The sequence below is a fragment of the Gadus morhua genome, chromosome 10, assembly GCF_902167405.1.
Source record: "Gadus morhua chromosome 10, gadMor3.0, whole genome shotgun sequence".
In the NCBI taxonomy this organism is placed as follows: Eukaryota; Metazoa; Chordata; class Actinopteri; order Gadiformes; family Gadidae; genus Gadus; species Gadus morhua.
Window position 1 is genome coordinate 10,634,535 of NC_044057.1, and position 27,248 is coordinate 10,661,782.

General features: G+C 44.4%; 1 protein-coding gene across 2 annotated transcripts in view; it reads left to right on the top strand.

Annotated features, from left to right (window-relative positions):
- The first annotated feature begins 614 nt into the window (after positions 1-614).
- The window catches only part of renbp (renin binding protein), a 117,187-nt gene continuing 90,553 nt past the window's right edge, over positions 615-27,248 (top strand). The window contains exons 1-5 of one of the 2 annotated variants that reach the window (XM_030369214.1): positions 615-740; positions 852-952; positions 8,656-8,731; positions 8,815-8,890; positions 26,851-27,029. In XM_030369214.1, coding sequence (XP_030225074.1) covers positions 852-952; positions 8,656-8,731; positions 8,815-8,890; positions 26,851-27,029 — 432 coding nt within the window. In that variant the 5' untranslated portion in view covers positions 615-740. Of the gene's footprint in view, positions 761-851; positions 953-8,655; positions 8,732-8,814; positions 8,891-26,850; positions 27,030-27,248 lie in introns of both variants that reach the window. The other variant, XM_030369215.1, reaches the window with a different exon arrangement.

A 27,248-nucleotide genomic window follows, 5' to 3' on the forward strand; every position in this document is an offset into this window, starting at 1 on the left:
CAATGAATTCAGCCAAGTCACTGAGAAGTCTGTCTGTCTTTAATATACATTAATACCCTCTATGCCATTGCATGCTTTAATTTGAAAACGTCAAGGAAAATGTAAATGTCAAATGTTTATTTTCCAATATTTAATAAAAAAAATAGATACTACTTATGTATGGACATTTCTTCCTTTTTTATTAATTCAGTTAGAGCTTTATCCTATGTTGCTTCTATTAAATATTAATTAATCTTTATTAACTGTAATTCATATAATCATGAAGTGCTACTAGTGCTATCTATCCTTTATATACATTGACAGTAAAAAAAAAAAGTCAAAAGGTGTAGGGAATTAAGTAGCCTGATTTATTTCAATGCATTTGTGGTTCAAGACTAATAAGGGTTGCCCTTCCACATTTTCTGCAACATGAACGAGTTTAAGGCGTAGACGGATATGAAGTCGTTCACATGCAGAAACATGGATAAGATTAAAACGTAACATTATCGCCATCGCTCTTAATGCCTGTATACGCTTCAAACTCCTGCATGTTGCATAAAATTTGCAACATCGCCCCCTGGGGTCACACTTTACGGTGACCTCATTTCAGCCTCAGCTCAGCAACAGCTCCCCCTGGGGTCACACTTTACGGTGGAGTAATTTCAATCAGATGCTTTCTCAGCAGCTCATGTGATATTCACGTGAGCGAAGCTCGTGACTTCTCCAACTCTTCCAATCACAACAATTCCTTGGTTTTCAACGTAAGACGCTCGTTAATGATGTATGCAATTGTAAAATATTAAGTATTTACATACAACAGATGTGTTACAATGCATCTTCGTGACCCTTAATGATGATTTTTTTTTTTTTAGATGTCAGCCGTCCTGTTGCAACAGTATCGAGAGGAAATACGCACAGAACTCGACCGTGTAGTGAGCTTCTGGCTGACTTATTCTCACGACACGAAATATGGGTAAGCCATAGTATTGTGTTTTGATTTCAGGTTCAATAAAAAATGCTAAATTGTAAGCCTACGAGCGTGCGACGAAGGCAAACTAATTCAACATGTTCAATGCTCGCCAGCTTCAAAACTGAAGCTGACGAGCGTTGAACATGTTGAATTATGTTCAACGCTCACATATAGTTAAGGGAACCTGGATATTAAAATGAACTAATCTTATGGAGTCTCTGACACGATCGTATCGTAACAACACATATACTTTCAGCATACATGAGCTGGCTGCTCAATTCACAACACATATTCCATCCAATCTAGCCTACATCAGGCATTCTGACCCAAACTCATGTACTCACCCCCACAATTATTCCAGAATTCAAGCCAAGCAAGAATGACCAAAGTCACTTTGTGTCAACAAGAGACTGACTCCACCGACTATCAATTGCAAGTTAAAACAGCCGACCACTTGAGTGCAAAAAACACAAAAGACCTCGCCACAGCACCAGCAAATCTTGAGCAATAATTACATGTCTTACCTATTATTTACTTAATACTTAATACTTAATACTTACCTTATTAATGTGGCAGTAGTCTGCAGATGCATCCCTTGGTGTAGCCTACACATCCATTTGGTTCAACAGGTTATCGTTCTGATACTGTCCATCAGTGGCGGACTCAGACTGTTTGAAGGGCAGGGGCGAACAAATAAAAAGGGCACATTCTGGACAACATGGGGCCCCACCAGCGGACACAGTGGCTTTTCTAACTTGATGGTGTTTTGTTCCCCCAACGGAGCCTTAAAGGCAGCGCTGCCTGGAAGGTCCTATCCCCTAACCTTAGCAAGCGCTGCCTTGAAGGTCCCATTCGGGGCACTTGTTACATCTCCATGTAGCAATTGAAAGAATAGTTGGGCTCATAATTGAAACGGGGGGTCTGGGGGTCCTCCCCCAGAAAAAAATTGCTTCAAAGACACTGTTTCCCCTTATTCTAGCGACTTTATAAACACCAAAATTAGTTGTTCACGTCATTGTGCACTTTCACATTTTAGCCAAAGAAAGGAGGATGCCTTACTGTTTCATCTATGCTAACATTTCAGTAAAAATTAGACTGGAGAAAATTCAATGTGCCGCTACCATACAGTCTTTGACCGCTGACAGCCAGCTACGGAAACATTTAAGGAAGTTTTCCTTCATGTTGAGGTGATAGCTGACCATTATCGTCTCTCTTGCATGAAATTACCTACACTTGAATGATCTTGAATGCTCAAAAAATGTATATACATTTTAAACGGATTATACAAACTGAAAATATTAAGTTTTTCTAACTTGGCATCTAATTGCGCTTTTCCACTATGGGTACTGACATACTCTTAATCCGCTTTTTGCTTCGTTATCCAGTGGAGATTTAAGTACCACTCGATGTAGCTGTTTGTCATGGCGACGCCACATGAAAGCAACGCCTCGCATTCCCCGTTCGTCAGCTACCAAAGAGAGGAACGTCTGCACCTCAATAGCTAACCACAACATGTTTTTTTCGGTTTGCCATATTCTTGCTCCAGAGGGCACATCATCAGGGGCAACCTAGGGCGCTCATTAATTTTTGTTCACGTGTAAAGGGCAGCCAATAAGGCACTTTCTCTCATTTTCACCACCATAGAGGGCACTTAAGCACACTTTTTCAACCATGGGGGCACCAGACGGGCAGAAGGGCACTAGAAGGGCACCAGACGTGCAGAAGAGCACTAGAAGGGCACTATAAGGACCAGACGAGCAGAAGGGCACTATCAGGGCACTATCAGGGCACTGGAAGGGCACTAGAAGGACCAGACGGGCAGAAGGGCACTATCAGGGTACTAGAAGGGCACTAGAAGGACCAGACGGGTAGAAGGACACTATCAGGGTACTAGAAGGGCACTAGAAGGGCACTAGAAGGACCAGACGGGCAGAAGGGCACTATCAGGGTACTAGAAGGGCACTGGAAGGGCACTAGAGGGACCAGACAGGCAGAAGGGCACTATCAGGCTACTAGAAGGGCACCAGATGGGCAGACGGGCACTTGAAGGAACAGACGGGCAGAAGGGGACTATCAGGGCACTAGATGGGCACCAGACGGGCGGAAGGGCACTATCAGGGTACTAAAGGGGGCACTAAAAGGGCACCAAACGGGCAGAAGGGGACTATAAGGGCACTCATTAAGGCACGTCATTGAATTTTCTTGTTCTAGAGGGCACATCATCATAATTTATTGTATGAAGGAGCACCCTAGCGGGCACCTAATCATGTTTTGCACGTGAAAAGGGCAGCCAATAAGGCATTTCCTCTCGTTTTTCAACACTCTTGAAGGGCACTTTAGCGCGCTTTTTCAACAATTGAGCCACGAGGGGGGGGCGGTCGCCCCCCCCCTGAGTCCGCCACTGTGGTAGTAGCAACCTTTTACCTATGTATTCAGGCTAAAGTGACTTGATTGTTTGATGCCTCATCATCTCAGCCAAAGAGTATTGGTATTATTAGCAATGGCTACTTGCCAAAACGAAAAAATAACTTCCCACAGTGTGTCTTTTTCCAATGCATTTGTTATCATTCGTAGCTGTGTTTTATTATCCATCCGTCTCGGAGGTCCGAGGACGTTGCCTAGCGACACTCACAAAAACGCCCCTTTTCCTCGGACGGCGAACTCGCCATCTCGGTTGAACTCAGTGGTGACCGAGCAAAATTCCGAGACAGAATTCAAGATGGCTGCGCCCAGTGTGACTTGAAGATGAACTGTTTTCATTGTGCTTGGACCACTTTGGTGGTTTAAATGGCAATTTCAATCACTCGTATTACTGCAATACCTTACTGCGTCCGTAACTCTCTATGGCATATAGCCTACTTATTTTGGAGCGCTTGGTCCTCTGCCAATGCTACCGCGACAACAGCTTTCCGGGTGGCGTCCATGTTTTCCTCCAACGACCGAGCGAAATAATAAAAACGCTTGAAGCGTGGGCGTGGGCGTGGCGTCAGATCTGAGATCCGAGTCGGTTAGCAGAGAGTTTGCCAAAGTCGTTGACGTCGCTTAGCAACCGAATACACTGGGGTTGATAAGTTACCGGACTGTGGAGTGATACAGATGACGTGAATCAGAGGCAAAAAATCCACTTACCTTCAAAGCGGTCCAATATGCTAGACATGAGCATTCCACTGCATTGAGAAGAGCCGTGTAATAAACAAAAATAATTGACAGCTGAACGTTGGGAAGGCCCATGCAAGTGAATGGAGCAGTTGAGAAGAGCCGTGTAATAAGTAAGGGGTAATGTATAGAACGCCGGTCATTATCCGGAAAATAACCCCCGACAGGGCGAACAGGACACCGACGTGCACCGAAGGTATCTTGCTTCGCCCTGAAGGGGCTTATTTTCGATAATGACTGGCGACGTTCTATACATTATCCCGCTTATTACACGGCTACTTGCCAAAACGAAAAAATAACTTCACATGGTGTGTCTTTTAACAATTTATTTGTTACCACTGCCAGCATTTGTAATGTTGATCAGTAGAAAAATAGTCTGCCAAAGACGTTGACGTAGCTTAGCAACCGAAGACGCGGGGGTTGACAAGTTACCGGACTACTTGAGGAGTGCTACCAAAGATGTCATTAGAGGCAAAAAGTCCTTTGTTTTCCTTGACAGCGGTCAATTATACTTTTGGAAGTTGTGAAGAGCCCATGCAAGTGAACGAGCGTTCCACGCCATTGAGAAGACCCGTGTAATAATCATTAATAATTAAACTCAAGTAAAAACTGATAATCAAATAGCTCTTCATCCACCTACATTTTTGGATGGTTGAGCAACTTTTACTTCAGTCCACTGGGTAGGCTGTTAGACTGCCCTATCCAGCACAGATCTTGGTGGACAAGACCACTAGTGATGTCATATGGGGCAGATTTTCGAAATGTGATAAGGCTTATCACACTCACACCTGGTGGCATAATGCGTCCCCTTTAAGCTCTTACATTCACAATTGAAACGCTCTCACTCTTACTACTGAAACACTCGTACTTCTGTCATATACACATACAAATGCAAATTAAATAGTTTCATGTATGCAAGATAAAAAATTTTGATTATCTATCAGAAACGATTACGCACATATGAAAAGTGTATATAAGACTTCCTAAAATAGGGTTGAACCCAGAGAGCTATACCAAATGCATGTGTTGTTGATACAATAGTGTTATGTAGTAGTGTGACGCTGTATTGATGTGAAAAGGGAGGGCTGGTTTATAGTGAGAGATACATCGGCACAACCTGCCCGACCAACCTTTAACTGTGTTGGGGTCTTTGTTTTTTATCTGATTTGTATCTATCTTACAATGCGACAAATATTAAAGGCATCATCGTTGATGCACTATTACCGTAGCCATGGAGATAATGTTTACCCCAGCCTTCCCAGGGCCCAGTTTCCCGAAAGCATCGTTAGCCTAAGTGGATCGTGAAGTGCGTCGTACAGTTTTCACACCGTTGCCCGAAAGCATCGTTGGTACAGTAAGTAACGTCTTGAAAATGCTCGTAGCTAACGAGTGCTCCAGGGTAGGGATGGGCATTCGATTAAGTTGTCTTAGTCGATCGTCGGGAGAATTAACGATCAATTAGTCGATTTAATCGTTAATATTTTACATTAAAATTAAAAAAAAAAAATTATATTCAAAATGAAATGAAAATACAAATACAGCGTGTTTTCCTCATTGGGATCTTTATTATTAGATGAACAACTCAGTTAAACCAGATCCGTTCAATAGTTATGCGCTACTCTGCTCTAAGCAACGGAGCATGCAGCTCGAAGCCGGTGCTCATAAACATAACAAAAAATAAAAACAACCCTAGTTTCTTCCCAAAATAATAACAATAATAACATCAAAAAAACAATCATGTTATTACTTAACCAACCAGTCTACAGATTTTTGTTCAGAAAGATGAGCATGTTGACATGCTCTGGGGTCAGACGCGACCACAGCCTGGTGACCGTCAGTCCAGCCGCCGAAAACACCCGCTCTGAGGGGACCGACGTTGCCGTGATGCACAAATACCTCCGTGCTAACTTGGCAAGGCGGGGGAACAACTTTCAACAATCCAGGGATTCAGAAAGTTCTTTATTTCTGCTTCGATGCTAACCTCGCCTTGAGTGGTAGGCCTATAGTGCTCCCCAAGAAGTCATTTTTTAAATCATAATGGTCCCACACCAGACTTCGCCCTGGCCTCGTCTGCTTCATGATTACATCGCCGTGTTCCAATATCCATACTATCCGTACTTACTAGTCTAAATTTGAGTACGTAGGGCGTTCCGATTCAGATCGGGCGAAAATAAGTGGACTGAAAACGGACAAATCGCGAAGTGTGTGGCGATGTACACTTTTCGTACTCAACGGCAGCCATCTTAGCTACGTAGCGGAAGAGGGCGGAGCCAGGCTGAGCCAAAGTCGGCGCATTTTCCACATAGCCTGCATTAATAGGAATTTTGTATTTTTTATAGCTGCTAGGCGTAAAGAGTTCACCGTTCAAAGCGGGATGTTTATTGCCGGGGAGGACCCGCAAATTTAAATATTGCCCCTGTGTGGTAAAATGTTTAATTGCAAACTGCATTGGTTTAATCTATGAAAAATGTACGTAATCGACGAAATTCTTAACGATCAATTAGTCGATCGTCGATTAATCATGCCCATCCCTACTCCAGGGTACTCGTAGGACGCTAAGAGCATCGTTAGCCTACTATAGAGTGAACTCATTATTGCATGCGGGTATCTTCATTCATAAAAAATGAAAACATTTGGGAGTATGCAATAATACAAATTATTCTAAAGAGGTCAGAGACTCCGTGCACAGCCCCGCCTTCCCCAGAGTGAACCAAGAAACCCCGCGCCGTGACAAACTGGTGTATTAGACCCCCTCGGTTTTACACAGGAAACTTGAGATAAGAAGGTGAAATAGCCGGGCGTGCCAAGCTGCGACTGAACCGGCTCGGCAGTGTAGAAAGACCTAGCCAGGGTTCGAGTTAGGTGGGAGCCAGTGGAAGCTGAGGTCCCATTGAGAGAGGTCTGGCTCCCATGAAAGCAGCAAAGTCAAATATCTGTGGGGGTCTCTGAAAATACAGCAGCATAATATTGTAATTACAAAGCTATTTTCCCTACCACATGCAGAGTTGTATTGAATTATATAAGTGGGATAATAGAACGCTGGTCATTATCGGGGAAATAAGCCCAAACAGGGCGAACTGGACACCGACGCGAAACGGAGGTGCTTCGACCTGAATAGGCTTATTTTTGATAATGAGCGGCTACTTGCCAAACGAAAAAATAACTACACAAGGTGTTTTTTTACAATTTATTTGTAACCAACTTACCATACGTAGTGTTGATCAGCAGAGAAATAGTTAGCCAAAGACGTTGACGTCGCTTGGCAACCGAAGAAGCTGGCGTTGTTGTGAAGGGCCCATGCAAGTGAATGGAGCGTTCCACGTCATTGAGAAGAGCCGTGTCATAATAGCCCATATTTACGTCCTATATCCCCCCCCCGCCGGTACGGTCTCCCCCCACCGTCAACTTTAAGAGACCCCCACAGAGATGGAATCATAACTTGAACCCTGCCTATAGCTTACTTCATCCTGCCCAACAATATGGGCAGGATCTAGACCAAGCTCTCCTAATCGGGTCAGCAATAGCCAACCCGATTAAATGATAATGTATGAATGGAACGTTGCATTTTTAATGTCTACAAATATTCTATACTAGAGAGCCAATGCAACCTTATGCGGAATCAGATAAAGTCGGCTCTCTTGCTGCGCAAAATATATGTTTAAAAAATCAGCACATTAAGATAAATGTAGCTGTCACACAAGCTATTTTGGATTTTTGTAATATGGAATTATTTCAAGGGGGGAAATGCCGTGAATAAATGTATGCACAGTGCGTTCAGGATTAGGACTGATATATATGTCGGCCTAGGCCTAATCAGTTGTGTTTGAATATCTTTAGCATTCATATTATTGCAATCTATTCTTTTCGTAGGCTACTCTGCGGTTGGCCTTGATGGGGAGATATTTTAACCCTTTTTAACCCCATTTACCTGCGACATTCCTACGTCTCCCCCTGCATCATAGCCCGTTTCAGCACCATGTCAGTGGACAGGTACAATCCTACGAACGTTGTGCAGCGAATGCGCGTTCATGTTAAGAGGAGTTTCGGGAAACGCTACAAAGAAAGTAACGATGGTTTCGAAAGATCCATCGTTATCGGGAAACTGGGCCCAGAACTCTTAAACAAAAACAATCAAATTGCAAGTTTTTTTCAGATCCATCCATGGTTCAGAGATGTTTTTCTTTTAAAGATCCCCATTGCAGCACTATGGTCCATCAAGATTCTCTGCCAATAATACGTCTCTATTTATGATGTGTAACTAAATACCTGCATCTTAACTTAAGCCTATATCTATAAATCTATCATGAATTCTAACCTGGGGCTATAATGCAGCGTTAGGGTTAGGGTTATGCCATCCCAGGTAAATAGTTTAAAAAATTTACAATACAGCATTTTGTTTACAATGATGGAGAAAATAACATATTTTTGGCATTGTTTATGCACCATAAATACAATTGCTCCACAATTCATATTATCTAGAAAAACATTGTGTTTAGATAGTATGTGTAGAGCAGTTATTCTGACCCTTAATCTCTTTCTTCTTCGTGTAGAGGGTTTTTCACTTGCATCGATAAAAAGGGACAGGTCTACGATGATTTGAAGTATGTCTGGTTGCAGGGCAGACAGGTAGGTCACTTCAAAGGTAGACACATACATATTACATGCACATCACATTGTATTATGATGATTATGCACTTACTATATTTTAGGTATGGATGTACTGCCGTTTGTATCGAACAATGGAGCGCTTTCACAAACAAGAAATTCTTCAAGCTGCAAAAGCTGGTGGGTCAATTTAATTTCATTCTTTAGGGTTAGTTAACGTTTTGAACACATTCACTTTTTTTTATCTTGTATCCTGGAGGATTACACATTTTTTACATTTCCATTCGGTGCAATGATGTTTTTTCTCAAAGCTTTAATTAACCGCCTTGGCCCCCATGTTGATACTATAGAAAGTTCTACAGATCTGTCAAAACACCTTCAAATCTGTATTTCAGGAAAATTATCATTCAATAAAGAAACAGTACAAATATAATGCGTAATCCTTACCAATGATGAACATTTATTCTTGTAACATGAATGAAACATTGTAGAAACTTTGGAAACCATGACGACTCAATGCATTATATTTGGTACTACCAAATACTACCAGCCCCAGCCAAAATGTTCTCTCCATAGTAATGTTGCCTATTAGCATTACTTAGACGAAACAGGGGAAGAAAGGTTGTCACAGTGGTGTAGTAACACATTATAAATTTGTATCGGAGAGTGTGACACATCAAGTTTCTTTTAAGTATGAAGACAAATAATGAATATAATTATGTGTTTTAGGTGCCTTTCATGTAGTCCTCTGTAACACATATCCATTTCCAACAATAACAAGATACGACACATACAAGCTAAAGGGAGGTTTGTTGAACTTTGACGAAAGTGGACGAGCGATGGGCTGAGAAGTTTGCACATTTCAGAAGCAGGGAGATTCCATGCAAAGATAGATGTTCCTTGTCAGTTTGCCATGGGACTGCCTGAGCTCTGGGAGTACAATCCCTTTCTCCTCCATGTCGTGGTTCAATCTGGATTTCAGAGTAAAAAAAACAACATGGCCGAGATAACCCCCACTATGAATCTTTACTTGTTGTGGTAGTACCAGAGATGTCAGACGCAATCTTTATGGTTCATAATATCATCCGGAGACGCACATAGCTTTTGGCAGTGAAATTAGATATTATATTATAGATACCTATATATCATTATTATTAATATTACTTTATAGACATAAAGCTCCGGGAGTCCGCAAAAGGCAACAAAAACTTCTCCATGCTGCAGTTCACTCTGATAACTCATTTGTTTGCAATGGGCAGCAACTCATTTGCATTTAAAGGGATACTTCACCGGTGGAGATATGAAGGTTATATGAAGTAAATAATTCTATGCATTATAAATGTGCAAAAAAAATTGAAATCGGTTCATCCTAGCATGAGTAAAAGCAGAAAGTGTCTCTCTGGCTCAAAAGTAAGAAAACCAACTACCACAGTGCATTGCGCTCGCTGCACCGCCCGTCTGTTTCCGTTTGGAGGGGGAAGGACCAATTATACTAGCACGAGTGATCGTGTGAGCAAACTTTGTGTAAACATATCCCCATGATACGTTGGCTAGTTTAGACGACTGCTCTCGTTTTTTCAAACGCATCATTTGTATATTACTGTACAGCATAAAAACATTAGCTAATTACAGTAGCTCAGCATATCAAGTATTTGTACTCAACCTTTTCTCCCCAGTTGAAATAAGTGTTTATCTTATACAGTAGGCCTACTTTAGTATGACATCATTTGGGATAGTAAAGAAATCACAACAACCAACATGAATTTGAAGTTTTATTCATGAAAAAATATGAAATATTTACAAAAGTAAAACAAGTAGGGTGCGTCAAAATAGTCACAGCTCATCTTGACTGTCTAATAATAATAATAATAATAATAATAATAAATGAAATTTATATAGCGCTTAATATGGTACTCTAAGACGCTTACGTCTACTGTCTCCTGTAGCCACGGTACTGCCCATCATGTGCTGGGTAATTAGCTCTGATGGTCTGGACAACACAGGAAGCCGATTTTGTCAACAACATTAGCAATGCAAGATAAATTATGCCTTGAGTAGCCTATACAGCATTACACAGACTTCAAGCTAACGTAACATAGCCTATGCTCTGCCAATAAGATCGGCTATTTTCAGATAACTACATTGTCACGTTCCCCGGGACTCAAAACGATTGTCATCTCATCTCATCTTCGTCCGCTTATCCGGGGTCGGGTCGCGGGGGGAGCAGCTCAAGCAGGGGGCCCCAGACTTCCCTTTCCCGGGCCACATTGACCAGCTATGACGGGGGGATCCCGAGGCGTTCCCAGGCCAGTGTTGAGATATAATCTCTCCACCTAGTCCTGGGTCTTCCCCGAGGTCTCCTCCCCACTGGACGTGCCTGAAACACCTCCCAAGGGAGGCGCCCAGTGGGCATCCTTGTCAGATGCCCGAACCACCTCAGCTGACTCCTTTCTAAGTAAAGGAGCAGCGGCTCTAATCCGAGTTCCTCACGGATGGCTGAGCTTCTCACCCTATCCCTAAGGGAGACGCCAGCCACCCTTCTGAGAAAACTCATCTCGGCCGCTTGTACCCGCGATCTCGTCCTTTTGGTCATCACCCAACCCTCATGACCATAGGTGAGGATAGGAACGAAGATCGACCGGTAGATCGAGAGCTTTGCCTTGCGGCTCAGCTCTCTTTTGGTAACAACGGTGCGGTAAAGCGAAGGCAATACCGCCTCCGCTGCTCCGATTCTACGGCCAATCTCACGCTCCATAGTACCCTCACTCGTGAACATGACCCCGAGGTACTTGAACTCCTTCACTTGGGCTAAGGACTAATTTCCTACCCGGAGTAAGCAATCCACCGGTTTCCTGCTAAGAGTCATGGCCTCAGATTTAGCGGTGCTGATCCTCATCCCAGCCGCTTCACACTCGGCTGCCAGCCGATCCAGTGAGTGCTGAAGGTCACAGGCCGATGATCCAATGAGGACCACATCATCTGCAAAAAGCAGTGACGAGATCCTCAGACCACCGAACTGCAACCCCTCCCCACCACGACTACGCCTCGATATCCTGTCCATGTATATCACAAACAGGATTGGTGACAAGGCGCAGCCCTGGCGGAGACCATCTCCCACTGAGAACGAAACTGACTGGCTGCCGAGGACGCAAACACAGCTCTCGCTTTGGGAGTACTGAGATTGGATGGCCCTGAGGAGAGACCCCCTTACCCCATACTCCCGCAGCACCCACAGCTTCTCCCGGGGGACCCGGTCATACGCCTTCTCCAGATCCACAAAACACATGTAGACCGGATGGGCATACTCCCAGGCCCCCTCCAGGATCCTTGCGAGAGTGAAGAGCTGGTCCGTAGTTCCACGTCCGGGGCGTAAACCGCATTGTTCCTCTTCAATCTGAGGTTCGACGATCGGCCGAACCCTCCTTTCCAGCACCTTGGAGTAGACTTTACCAGGGAGGCTGAGAAGTGTGATACCCCGGTAATTGGCACACACTCTCTGGTCCCCCTTTTTGAACAGGGGAACCACCACCCCGGTTTGCCACTCCTTTGGCACTGTACCCGACTCCCACGCGATGTAGAATAGGCGTGTCAACCATGACAGCCCCTCAACACCCAGAGCCTTTAGCTTTTCTGGCTGGATCTCATCAATCCCTGGGGCTTTGCCACTGCGGAGATGTTTGACTACCTCAGTGACCGCCACCAGGGAAATTGACGACGAAACACCATCAACCTCGAGCTCTGCCTCCAATATAGAGGGCTTGTTATTCGGATTCAGATGTTCCTCAAAGTGTTCCTTCCAACGTCCGACAACCTCCTCAGTTGAGGTCAACAGAGTCCCATCCTTACTGTACACAGCTTGGATGGTTCCCTGTTTCCCCCTCCTGAGGTGCCGGATAGTCTTCCAGAAACACTTTGGTGCCGACCGAAACTCCTTCTCCATGGCCTCTCCGAACTTCTCCCACACCCGCTGCTTAGCCTCCGACACGGCAGCAGCTGCAGCCCTTCGAGCCTGTCGGTACCCTGCAACCGAGTCAGGAGTCCTCCAGGATATCATACCCCGGAAGGCCTCCTTCTTCAATCGGACGGCTTCCCTGACCACCGGTGTCCACCACGGTGTCCGAGGGCTCCCTTGAGGAGCCTAAGACCCCGAGGCCACAGCTAGCCACCGCAGCTTCAGCAATGGAGGCTTTGAACACCGCCCACTCCGGCTCAATGCCCCCAACCTCCACAGGAATGTCAGAAAAACTCTGCCGGAGGTGTGAGTTGAAGATACCTAGGACGGCGGCCTCCTCCAGACGTTCCCAATTCACCCGCACTATTCGTTTGGGCTTACCAGGTCTATCCGGAAATTTCCCCCATTCCCTGATCCAACTCACCACCAGATGGTGGTCGGTTGACAGTTCCGCCCCTCTCTTAACCCGAGTGTCCAAAACATGCGGCCTCAGATCAGATGACACGATCACGAAATCGATCATCGATCTTCGGCCTAGGGTACTCTGGTACCAGGTACACTTATGAGCACCCTTATGTTCGAACATGGTGTTCGTTATGGATAATCCATGACTAGCACAGAAGTCCAATAAAAAACGACCGCTCGGGTTTAGATCAGGGAGGCCGTTCCTCCCCACCACGCCTCTCCAGGTGTCTCCATCGTTGCCCACGTGGGCGTTGAAGTCTCCCAGCAGAACTACGGAGTCCCCTACTGGAGCCCCATACAGGACTCCATTCAGGGTCTCCAAGAAGGCCGAGTACTCTGAACTGTCAGAGTAGTTGTCACTGTTGTGACATGCTGGCTCCATGCATGCAACAAGAACCGGGGAGACCACGCTATTTTCACAATAATAAGTAATTTATTATATAATAAACATAACAATAAGAAGTGTGGTGCAAGTCAGTATAAATGTAAGTAACCTAAAAGGTAATGTAAATATCAGTCCATGTGAATACAAAGGAAGCCAAAGGAAAGCCAATGCTGGGAGGAGGGAGAAGCCACGTCTGCTGTCTGGGCAGGCTCTTTATACTGCCACCGGTCCATCCCACACCTGCCGACAATCTCCTAATCAGGAGGGAGAGAAACACAGGCATACACAGCAGGGGCGGGGTCAAAGACCCAATTGGGTCGTCACATCCCCCCCCTTAAAACAGAAGCCCACCTAAATGGGATTCTGTTCCAAAGAAACAACCACATAAAATAATCGATCAAAATAAAAACAATAACCAATCAATCCAAAACATCAAAACCCAACTACCACCAGTTATCTCCCCCCAAGACTCCTGTCCCACAGCAAAACCGGGCCCGGAAAAGCACTTTAAGAGGGACAGGGAAGGAGAGAAATAACCCCATGCCTATATGTATGAAACCAACCACCTACTCCATCAACTCCGGAGCGCGGGACAAAGCATCTGCCATAACGTTGTCCACGCCCTGTATGTGGCGAATCTGAAATATTGTAGGGCTGCTGCAGGTGAGCGGCCCGCTCTCAGACACTCTTCCTCCGGTCTGCCAACAGTGACTCCATCTGGTCTGCCAGGAGAGTGTGCAGCTCCAGCTCCAACAAGTTGATCTCCACCACCTTCTCCTGGAGACACTCCACCAGGTTGTTGGTGTACTGGGTCATGGCCCTGGAGAAGCGGAGCCGCTTGTCCGAGGCGCTGCCCTCCAGGTTCTCCATGGAGCTCCTGGCGTTCTCCACGTCCCCCTCCATCCTCCTCAGCTTCGCCTGCCGCGCTCGGTGCACCTCCTTCAGCGACTCCAGCTTTCCCTCAAGCCTCCGTTTCAGGCCTCCGACAGGCGGCAGGCTCTCTGGGTAGTTGAAGCCGGCCTTCTTCTGCCTGTGTTGGTTTCTCCTCCGGCTTCTGCTGCTGCTGCTGTAGTTGCTGGCTTCACTGCCTGAAGGACTCTGTTCACCTGGACGTCTTTTGAGTCCCTTGAAAATCTGAGTCTCCTCCCAAAGTTTCTGCTCCTCTTCCTCAGAGTCAGATTTACTTTCATCGCTGCTTCCTAGTTTCTGCTCAGTAGAATGTCTGCCGTCAAGAGCATCTTCTCCTTCGCTCTGATCCGACTTTGGTGGCGTCGTTTCTCGCTTTGAACTGCACGATATACCGCGGCCTTGTGAACTTTGAGACGGCTCGAGGGTCACTATTGGTAGTGCTGGCCCACTTGGCCAGACACGATCTCCTGCCAATTTGTTGCCCAAAATTATATGCACTCCCAGTACAGGCAAAGCAGGGCACACGCCGACAACAACATTCCCCTTCACCAGATCAGAACTTAGTTCGATATGGTGGAGGGGAACAGACATAGTCTGCACTCCCATGCCTCGAATTAGCACAACATTCCCCGTGCTCGACTGCCCTGAGAATGGCAAAACGGACTCAACAACAAAAGTTTCAGTAGCACCAGTATCCCGCAAAATCTTTACCGGCCTCTTCTCTGAACTACCTACAAGTGAAACAAATCCGTCCGTAATAAACGGTCCGTAACCTTCACCTACGTGCCCGATGGCGGATTCAGAAAAACACTGACCTTCCCCAGGAAGATCCAACACCCCACAGCCTGAACCCCCTTTCGAGGCAGTAACCTCCGTAGGGTCTTTGTTCACCTGCTCAACGTTGGGTGTGGGGTTTGACTGCCGAACATTCGCCACGCATCCAACCCCATTAGCGGAGGATGGCCCGCTGAAATTTGACTTGGTTGGAAGTCTATTCCGTAGTGACGGACAGTACCTCTTCCAATGACCACTTTCATCACAATAATGGCACCTTTCATTGTCAGCCTTATTCCTATATGAGGAATCCTGTCTAAACACAGCCTGACCACTATCTTTCCCATTGTACCGAGTGGTCCGACGCTCATCCCGATCGTGAATGACAGGTCTATGAGTTAAAGCATACTCGTCCGAGAGTACGGCAGCCTCCGCGGCCGTCTTAACCTTGTGCTCATTTATAAAGGCAGCCAGATGCTCTGGTACAATGTTTTTAAACTGCTCCAATACCACCAAATCACTCAGTTGTTCCAAGGTTACTACATTGACTGCGGAACACCATCGGTTAAAATAACCTACAAGGTCTCTGGCCACCTCAGAGTATGTTTGCCGGTCACCTTTTCTCCAATTTCTAAAATGCTGTCTGTAAAACTCTGGCACTTGTTCGTAAGCCCGCAATACTGCTGCCTTCACCGACTTGTAACACCTACGCTCAACCACTGACAACGCCACATATGCGTCTTGGGCGCGCCCCTCGAGAACTGCTTGCAGAAGCAAAGTGCGCTCCGCATCATCCCACTCCCGCTGATCGGCAATCCCCTCAAAGAGGGAGAAGAAAATGTCTGGGTCTCGGTCGTTAAATCTTGGTAAAAACCTAATCATATTAGAGAGGTTTCCCTCTGCGCCCGATCTTGACTCCCCAGCTTCAGTACCCCGCATTTCCCCCTCTGCAATTAATCTAAACTTCTCTCTCTGAAGTTCAGACTCGGTTCTCAGTCTCTCGATTTCCAAAGCAAGACGCCTCCGCTCTAAATCAGCTTCACGGTCTAGATGCCTCTGCTCCGCCTCGAAACGCCTGAGCGCCATTTTTTGTTCGAAACTCAAATCCTTGTCCCCAGAACGCGAATCTTCATCCGAGTCGTTTGGTGTAGAGGGCTCAGTCTGAGTTCTTATAATAGACTTCCTACCAAACCCGATCTTATCAATTCCTGTAGTTCCTCTTTTCCTAAATCTTTCCGCAGACCCTCCAATCCATAATGCTCAGCCACCTCCCACAATTGTCGCTTGGTACACTTATAAACTTTAGCCTCCGATGGGGCCTCAACAAAAGCTTCCATGTCCCTTTTAAGCAATGCTTGTCAAATGCTTACCAAACAAATGCTTATGTTGCTCTAAACCGGATGAAAGAACAAAGCTACAGCGCACCGAACAGCCAACCAATTTAACACAGGTGTAACAAATTTCCCACCAGACCGGAGCAGCCCCGCATCTAACTGTAGAACACAGCCCTACCTACTTCTAAGCTAGTCTTCGGTGTGCCCATAGCAATTTGGTTACAAGCAACCCCAGCGCGTCCGACACACCAAAAATAACAAACAAAAACAACAAAGGCAAAACAATAAACAGCGGTAAGCGCTCTACTCCAAACGCGAGGACTATCAGTTGCTCCAGCAGATCTAATCTACCAGCCTTCCATGGTAACCACCACACCTGCACCCAATTGAAGCTACACCTAGCCTCCTAATTGGCTCTACTCCTCCCCAGCAAATCAAACAAAGCAATCCATATCAACCAAATAACCAATTAATCCAAAATCTCAATTTATCATTTAACCAACTCAACTAATTTAGCGCGGGTCTCCCCCAATTCCATTTAATGCCACTGCCCAGGCAATTCCTACCCGTCAGTACAAACAAAATGCCAATGTGACAAAAATTGCCAATCCAAAACAAGTGGAGGAAAATTTTCTTTACCTTACCCACTTCCAGAAACGGATCCCGGACGAGCCCCCATATGTGACATGCTGGCTCCATGCATGCAACAAGAACCGGGGAGACCACGCTATTTTCACAATAATAAGTAATTTATTATATAATAAACATAACAATAAGAAGTGTGGTGCAAGTCAGTATAAATGTAAGTAACCTAAAAGGTAATGTAAATATCAGTCCATGTGAATACAAAGGAAGCCAAAGGAAAGCCAATGCTGGGAGGAGGGAGAAGCCACGTCTGCTGTCTGGGCAGGCTCTTTATACTGCCACCGGTCCATCCCACACCTGCCGACAATCTCCTAATCAGGAGGGAGAGAAACACAGGCATACACAGCAGGGGCGGGGTCAAAGACCCAACTGGGTCGTCACACTGTCAACAGTCAGAGTTTTCCCCCCTACAACCCTTAGGCGTAGGGAGGCGACCCTCTCGTCTACCGGGGTAAACTCCAACACCGCGGCGCTCAGCCGGGGATTTATGAGTATCCCCACACCCGCCCGGCGCCTCACGCCCTCGGCAACTCCGGAGAAGAATAGAGTCCAACCCCTATCCAGGAGTACGGTACCAGAGCTGAGAATGTGCGTGGAGGTAAGCCCCACCAGATCTAACTGATAGCGCTCCACCTCCCCCACAAGCTCCGGTTCCTTTCCCCACAGCGAGGTGACGTTCCACGTCCCCAGAGCCAGCTTCTGCCGCCCGGGTCTGGTTCGTCGAGACCCCTGACCTTCGCTGCCACCCATGTGGCTGCGCACCCGACCCCAACGGGTCTTCCCACAGGTGGTGGGCCCATGGGATGAAGAGAGGGGGGGTGCCACGTAGTTTGTTCTGGCTGGGCCCGACCGGGCTCCGTGGCAAACCCGGCCACCAGGCGCTCGCCATCGAGCCCTCCGTCTGGGCCTGGCTCCAGACGGGGGCCCCGGGCTTCCTCCGGGCCGGGTCACATCTCCTCTTCTTACGTTATTCATTGAGGTTTTTTAACCATTCTTAGTCTGGCCCCTCACCTGAGACCACTCTGCCATGAGAGACCCTACCAGGAGCACAAGGCTCCAGACAACACAGCCCTCAGGTTCACAGGGACACGCAAACCTCTCCACCACGATAAGGTGACGGTTCCAGTAAATGATTGTAGTTAGTAAAAAACAACAACACTTATTCTATGCTCAGACGTCTGTTTTTCCCAGCGGGCTTTTGCTGGCGTTTCCAGTTCACTTTATGGGTCCGGAAATATGTATCCAATACCCAACTGTTGTTGGGTATGTGTGTAACTGAGGTTACACACATGGCCCCGTCCTCGCCAGATTCAGCCTGGCCAGATTCTAGTAGAAACCAGGCACGGCGCGAGGATTCCAATTGTGAATGAACCAGACCAATTGTGGGTGGTCCTTATATTAAAAACGTTATCAAATCCTTGTATAACCTAATACAAATTACTGACTAATATACTGTTATATTATCTGTGCATAATAGAGATTTGAATAGCTTGATGCTCTTTCAATATTTTGTTGCATTGTAAAAAGTTTCGGTGCATAGGATGGACCTATCCGCGATCGCTCCTACTGCCAAGCCAGTTCGGTCCCCGCTTGTCGCAAAGGAACAATCCTCTGTGTCTTTCTCGTAGATCGCACCATCTTTCAACGTCTTTGTTAAATTCGACTGCATCATCTTCTCTCCCATGATGGTCAGCAGCTCGCGGATTACACAGTTCCTTCAGTTAGAATTGCTCATGTTAATATCGCTGCGTTATTGTCTCTGTTGTAGAAACAACGCAGCAACACCTCTACCCGAGCCCCCCGCACCCCCTCTGGAACCGCGGAGCGTCTAATCGCATTTACATCAAAAATAATCCGCCAGTGTGTGTAGGGTCCGAGAGTGCAAAAAACGTCTCTTGGTTCTGACCGAAGCAAAGCGCTTTGGAATCTCCATTACGCACCACACCTGGCTTTGCTTTAGTGCGTCACTCTGTAGACCTAAGGCCTATAGAATGTAAAAGTGGTCAGGAATCGAATATGTCCCACATAGTTTAGTTATGCTCGCATAACATGAGGCTGGCTATTTCAGATTTCTGTTGAATTGTTTTATGTTTTCAGCAATATTTCAACAGGCAGAGTTTGGCTTATTATTAGAGCTGTCAAGCGATTAAAATATTTAATCGTGATTAATCGCATTAATGTCATAGTTAACTCACTATTAATCGCGATTAATCGCAAATTCTTTTTCTATGCTAAATATCCGTTGATATTTTTGTCCCATAATTCTTCTCATTTTAATTCTCTTATCAACATGGTGAAGTGCATCGGCTTTCCTTGTGCAAATGATTTTTTATTGATAACAACATTGGCATATACTGATCAAAACAGGACGATACAAAAAAAGAGCCTATAGTGCAATTAAACGACTGCTTTGAACAAATGTCATTTGAACATAGCAGTCAGGCTACTGCTTCTTTGTTTTGAGCCAAAGAAAAAAAAAAAAAAGTTTTTTTTTTTTTAAATAAAATAATTGCGTTAATCGCGCAATAATTTTTTTAACGCCCTTGAAATTGGTTTGCGTTAACGCCGTTAATAACGCGTTTAACTGACAGCTCTACTTATTATACAAAGAAGATGCATTCAATTGTAGCCTAGGCTACTACGAGATAATAACTAATACAATAGCCTACCGCCAATTCAAGGTCATCCAAGAAGATAACAGCCCTTTAACGCAAATCGGACCAAGCGTCAATATCAACAAAGTATGCTGCATTGCAAATAAAAAGCATTTCAGAAGATTCTTTTTTTTTTTTTAAAGAAAAGTTTTGGGTAGGCCTGTTGAACAATGGGTGGTCCTAGGTCCGTCAGGCCCACCCATGACGCCGTGCCTGAAAGAAAATGGCATCACTGAAATTCGCTGCAGCACAGGGACTCTGTGTTAGTGTCTATAGGCGACCAGAGCAAACCAGCGTGCTCCGGGTCCTCATCCTCGGCAACAGGCAAGGCTTGTTCAGCTGCAACCGCAGCAACCTCCTCTATTTACGAGCTCATGTTGTGCTCATGTTAATGTGCACAACATGTTAATGTTCCGTGCGCTGCTGCTTCATAAACCAAACGGACCATGGACATAACCAAAGTTACACACTTAATTTACGGAGCCAGCATGCCATCTACACCGGTCTTCCAAGCAAAGCACAAGCTACACCGCTAGTCTATTGCGGAAAGTAAAGAGAAAATCGACCTTACAAAATGATCTTATACTTAATATCAACCCTTCTGATGGCCGAGGATATTCAACAAAACCCTGGGCCTCACCCCAGTGCTTTCGCTGACGGGCAACTTTCCCCGGCTGCGTCTCGAACTTCGGTTGTGCCTGCATCGGCTGGCATGGGTGATGGATGTATGACCTTCGGGGGAAGACGCCAACAAACGCGAGGAAACAAAGGTGTTTCGTGGACTGCTATGGCGGAATCATCATTCCTCCCAAGGAGCGACCACGGTCACAATAAGCTTCCCTCTCAACGTGCACCGATGCCTCATCCATTTGGGCCCATGATCGTAACAGGAACTTCAACAAGGGTGGCAAGCGGAGGTCTCGTTCGTTGTCGGGGCATTGGCGGAGGACGGGGTCAGATCGGGTCTAATGCCGGACATGGTGGCACACGCCATCATGACCTGCTAACTCCCGCTGACAACGGCACTGGGATTACAGATAGGTTTCCACCTGTCGGCCTATCCAGTCTATCCAGAGTCAATGCGCCGGTGAACGGCGGTAGTGAATCTACCCCAAACGCAGACAAAGTGCTGTTGGACAATAGCAAAAATGGACCAAGATCATCGCTCGCCGTCAATGAATCCTCCTTGACGGATAGACAATTCATGGAGACGGTCTTCGCAAAAACAGGACTACATCTTCCTCACCTCAATGTAAGAAGTCCTTTCAACAAACTTGATGAAATCAGGCTACTTTTCTGCAAAAGTAAGATCGCAGTGTTGAGTTTTTCTGAAACATGGCTAGATAGCTCCAAAAGTGATTCTGAGATAGAAATCGAAAACTACACTGTTGTCAGAAAGGACAGAAACAGGAAAGGAGGGGGTGTCTGTGTTTACATTCGAGCAGACATAGGGTTTAATGTTGGACCAGAATTAGACCTTGCTGACGTAGAAGCCGTATGGCTTGACATCTTATTACCCAAATTCAAACCCATTTTGGTAGGAGCCCGTTACCGGCCACCGGATCAAACTAACTTTTATGAACTACTGGAAGTAACTTTTGCAAAATCTGTTGACATTGTTAATTCTGAGGTGATAATAATTGGTGATTTAAATACAGACATCTTGAAGAAAGATTCCTCAATATGTAAAGCCCTGAGGTCAGCAACCTATTTGATTTACACCAGTTGATTACACAATTCACAAGGGTTTGTGCTGACACTCAAACCATCATTGTTTTAATACTTGTATCAGATCAATCCAAAATATGGAAAAGTGGAGTAATTGACTATGGCCTCAGTGATCATTCTATGATTTTCTGTACACGCAAAATCAAAAAAGTGCAGTTAAATTGCCATAATACAATTAAAGCCAGATCTCTGAAAAACTACAGCAAGGATGCTTTGTTTACACTCTTAAGGGATACAGATTGTTCTCCAGTATTCAATTGTGCAGAGGTGGATAAAGCTTGGGTATACTTTAAGTCTTTGTTTCTGGTAGCGGTTGACACTCTTGCTCCAGTAAAAAACATCAGAATTAAAGTCAGAACAGAGCCCTGGATAAATGCTGACATTTTAAAAGCCATTAAGAAAACAAATGGTCTTTTTAATTCATCTTGGAAGTGTAAAGATGAGAATTTGTTCATGGAGTATAAAAAACAAAGGAATGAGGTACACCGATTGATTAGGAAGGCCAAGGTAGGATTTTTTAATGATAAAATAGCAGAAAATGGGAATGACCCAAGGAAGTTATGGAAGACCTTAAAGCTTTTAGGGTACAGCAAAACAGTCCAGAATAAATCTTTTTACCTCAATCTAGATATTGAAGGATCAGTTATATCTGATAAATTAAAGGTGGCAAACAGTTTAAATAATTATTTTACAACCATCGCCAACACACTGGCGAAAAAGTTGCCCAACCAAGCAGGGCTCTATGGTGACAATCATGTACAACAAGTTTTATCAGCAGAAGGGAGTCCAGGCAGACACATTTTCCCTGATGAAAGTATCCAATGATTCAATTTTTCAAAAGCTTAACAGTCTAAATCCAAACAAAGCAACAGGTTTGGATTATATTCCCACATGGTTCATTCAAGATGCTGGAGAAGTTATTGCTCCATGCATAACCCATATAACCAATTTGTCCATTCAACAAAGCACATTTCCAACCGAATTTAAAAGGGCGAGGGTAGCTCCCTTATATAAAAAAGGAAGTAAATTAGAGCAGGGAAACTATCGCCCTGTATCTATAATATGTTGCCTCTCAAAAATAATAGAAAGGGTTGTTTATGGGCAGATAGAAAACTACTTATCCTCACACAATCTCCTTTATGAATTTCAATCTGGTTTTAGAAAGTCTCACTCTACCGATACTTGTCTGCTTTATTTGACGGATGACATCAAGAAAGAAGTGGATGAAGGACAATATTGTGATATGGTTATGTTAGATCCTCAAAAAGCTTTTGACACAGTTAACCACACTATTCTGTTAGCTAAACTCAGGGCCTTGGGTTTCAACAATACGTCACTTCAGTGGGTTCAGTCCTATTTGGAAGGCAGAGAACAAGTAGTGGATGTAAATGGGATTATATCAAACCCACTGTCATGTGGTGTCCCCCAAGGAAGCATCCTAGGGCCTCTATTTTTTTCTGCTTAATATCAACGACTATCGAAGATAGATGGATTCCATCGTCGATCGTCTCAAGTTGCCGATAAATAGGCGATAATTTTTTTTAATAATTAATTATTATTATTTTATTTCATTTTTGAAAAACAGCGCTGTGGTCGCTATTTTTACAACTTAAAAAGCCCCGCAAATTGTAATTTAAATTAACTGGCACAGGTGGAAAACATACTATGTAGCGCTGACCTGCCGTATTCACTCACTGCTGCGAGAGGAGAGGGGAGGGGCTCGAAACCTACCGGTCTGCTCGCACGGCAAAATTACATCACACCCCGCTGCACCATTTCCGGGTCACAGCTGTGCTACATGAGCTGTGTTCAAAATCGTTCCCTGTTCACTCACTGATATAGTGCACTACATAGAGAACAAACAAACGAGAATTCGGACACAACGCTGCACGTCATTCGCGTCAGTAAATGCGCCAGTTATTTGTGTGACGCAAACAGATGCGCCCACATCATGTGAACAAACCGGGCACTCTCGAGGAAAGCTGGAGGTTGTATTGATGTTGAATGTTACATTTCCTTGAACAAGGTTTTTCTTATTAATTTTGAATGTTACATTTTCTATGTTAAATCCCAAATAAATTGTTGACATTTCTAAACGAAAGCCGGAGACTCCATCATTTAATGTATTCGTTTTCGCGGTTATTCAGCTTCTTCTTCTCCTCCGGAAAAACATGACCGCATTGCATTGTGGTATACGGGAGTAACGCATAGGGAACATCATATGTATACTCAAATTTTTGGTATTTTAAGTGCACTATATAGTGCATGAAATTAACCAGTGAGAATTCGGACAACACTACAAAATGGCGAGCACCCTATATAGTGCACTATATCCGTGATAGGGAACGATTTCGAACACAACTATGAGCTCTGTGTCATCAGCGTGTGTCATCATGACAGCGCCGCCGGCACCGACGTATCGAAACTTTAATCAGCGGAGGCTCACGCTGGTCAAAGTGGAAGACCATCGTTATCGTTTTTAAGGAAAAATTAGAAAAATAAAACCGTGTTTTTTTTCAAAGTGATCAATTATTATTATAAAATTATAAAGTTGCCCCCCCCCCGATAGTATCGACTATCGGCGATCGCTAGTGGGCGCTATCAGATAATGGAAGCTTGTAGACGATTGCCCAACCCTATCCTGCAACCTCTATCTTTATGCAGATGATTCAGCCCTCTTAGGCCCCGTCCACAAGAAGCCGAAACGGGCGAAACCGTTACAGTTTCGATCTATCCTGAGCTGGATGACGTATAGTCCATGCGACGACCACGGACATAATAAAGGCGACGAGCCTTCTTTCCCATTAAACGGTAAACATATATCCAAATAAGCAACAGACTCAGCAAAGTGCGAACTGTGTTCTTTGTGTTGTTGTCCATTGTTGTTAGAACTCTGACTGGCGGCAGACTTTATTATGGTCCATGCAGCAGACGCTTGGTGATGACGTGTTACTTACGACGTGATGATGTATGTACAAGAGCCTACCGTGGCCAGGCCACAGTTGCGACGGCCAACGGCCACGGCCAGATGGCCTAGTGTGAGTGGAGGCCAGAGAACAATGGGGCCATTTGAGCACGGTTAGGTGTGAAAACGGCCAACGGCCACGGCCAGATGGCCTAGTGTGAGTGCACCCTAAAGCTACCAATCCTACATAACTGAACAGAAAGTACATTGTGTGAATACAAAATAAACATGACACTAAATAAACAATCACCAAATATATATATATACCCACACCTTGTGCACAACCTATAGCTATTTACAAAACAGCTGTTTATATCAACACCCCCTGGGCTATTCCCTGATGCCATGATCCTGAGCTCCCATTACCACACTGCCCCCTACCGTGGCGGAAGTCCAATTTCACACCATCCCAATTATAATATATATACACAATATAATTGTATAATAATAATAATAATGATAATAATGATAATAATAATAATAATTTCTCCTATGCGAGACTGTGAGAAGGGGGAGGGTTTCACCTTCTCACACTGATCCTTAAGCTACAACCTCTCACTCATCTCACTCCTGCTCATTTTAGTAGCCTGAAGCGGTTGAAAGTAGAGGATGGAGCAAACTATATACAACTGTGTATGGTGCATAGAATTATTTAAAACGAGGTGCCTAAATATTTATGCAATTATTTTTTTCTAGGATACTAAACACACATAGCTACTCTACTACTAGAGTAGGGTATGTGTGTAGTAGTAGTAGTAGCATAGCTACTACTACACAAGGAGAAGTGCAACTGATTTGGTGTTGTTCAGATTTAGAAGTTGCATGGGAAAGGGCTCTTTTTTATATTCAGCTGCAGTTTTATGGAATGGGTTACCTGCTAGTATGAAGACATTTTTTTCTCTTGTCAGTTTTAAAACAGCCTTAAAGAAATGGTTGAGCAGCAGACAGTCATAGGGATATTTTTTATGGTGTCTCTTTATAGATTGTTATGAAATGTATATTTATATGAATTTTGAATGTGTGATTGGAATGTCATTTTTTACTTTGTTCCCACACTGTCATGTACATTACATTTAAAACACACATTACACCTATCAACATGCTGACACTACAAAGGGACCATAATGGAAATAAGCCCATGGACTTTTTTCTGTCATGCTTTTGACCTGATGTACATTTGTACACTTACCTTTGTACTTGTGTGCCAATAAAGAATTTCAATCAATCAATTTGTGTTAATTCTTCCTGCCTGTATTCTGGCTCGTACAAATAGCCTTGAATGTCCGAATCCAACAATAGATTTTCAAAATCCACTTCAGCTGTTTCACATTGCAAATTTGTTCTCTAGCTAAGCGGTGAGGAAACATGGCAGACATTGTGTTTACATCTCGTACGCAAGCTCCCGCCCCACCTCATTTCTTATTGATGGGCTCACAAATTTACGGAACCAGTGGTTTATAGTACTCGGCCCTTCTAGCAGGCAAGCAAAGTTTTACTTGGATGACGTCAAACATGTCATTTGACTTCATCTCAGGAGAAAATTAGATCAGGAAAGCTGGGCCAAGTGAAGACTGGGTTAGAAAAAACTTTTTGTATGTATTATAATAGTGATTTTATAATGAAAGAACGCCGGTTCTGAATAGGTGAAGTATCCCTTTAAAGCTACAGATCCCAGAAAAGGCACATTCTAAAGGGACTGGAACTGAGGGAATAGCAGTAGGCAAGATTTTTATTCCTAAAAACTATTTCCAGCAAACGGCTTCAAAAACATGTTTTCTGGGACTCGTATACTATGTATCCTGGTTTGAAAAACATCATAATATGACAGCTTTAAAATATAAATGAATGAAAATCTATTTTTATTCAACAAATTCTTATAGTTAATATCGTGATGTGTGACTATAAGTCGACTGTCGATCTGCTTTAAATGTCGACTTAGAGTAGCCTAATAAATTCTTTGGTCTTCAATGTTTGACATGTTGTGTGTTCAGAGATGTTCTTCTGCACAGCATTGTTCTGGTTATTTGAGTGACTCTTGCCTTTCAGTCAGTGTGAACCAGGCGGATATTCTCTTCTGACTTCCCTCAATGAAAAACAGTTTTTATTTTGAAATGCCGCTCACTGGATGTTTTTGTTTCTCTCACTATTCTCTGTAAGCTCTAGAGTCTGTTGTGGGTATTTTCTTCGGCTGGGATTCAAACTCAACTACAGTATTCAACTATGGCTTATATCTCCTAGTGACTCATAATGAAACAGTATTGGGACAAATCAGTTATTTATGAAAGGAACACTAAAGTAATTTGTGTTGACATCTGTTTTGATTCTATAGGTGGAGAATTCCTCAGACAGTTTGCTCGTGTTCCCAGCGACTCTCCTACATGGAAATGTGCCTTTTGTTTAACGAAGGACGGTAAACCAGTAAAGATTCAGCGCTCCATCTTTAGTGAGTGTTTCTACATCATGGCAATGGATGAATTAAGCCGGGTCACTGGAGACAAAGATATGCAGGTAAAAGCATTTTTAGAACCATTTCCTGTCCGTCTGTATTTGAAGTCGACTTTAGGGAGTATATGATGTAGACATGGAGAAGACTCTTGAGACACGGTAACGCTGTTCCTTGGTCATCTCTCACCGACCCGCCCTGGGATGGGGATCCCAGCAAGCCCCAACTTGCCTGTCAACAGAGGAGAGGATAATAATAATAATAAATTAAATTTATATAGCGCT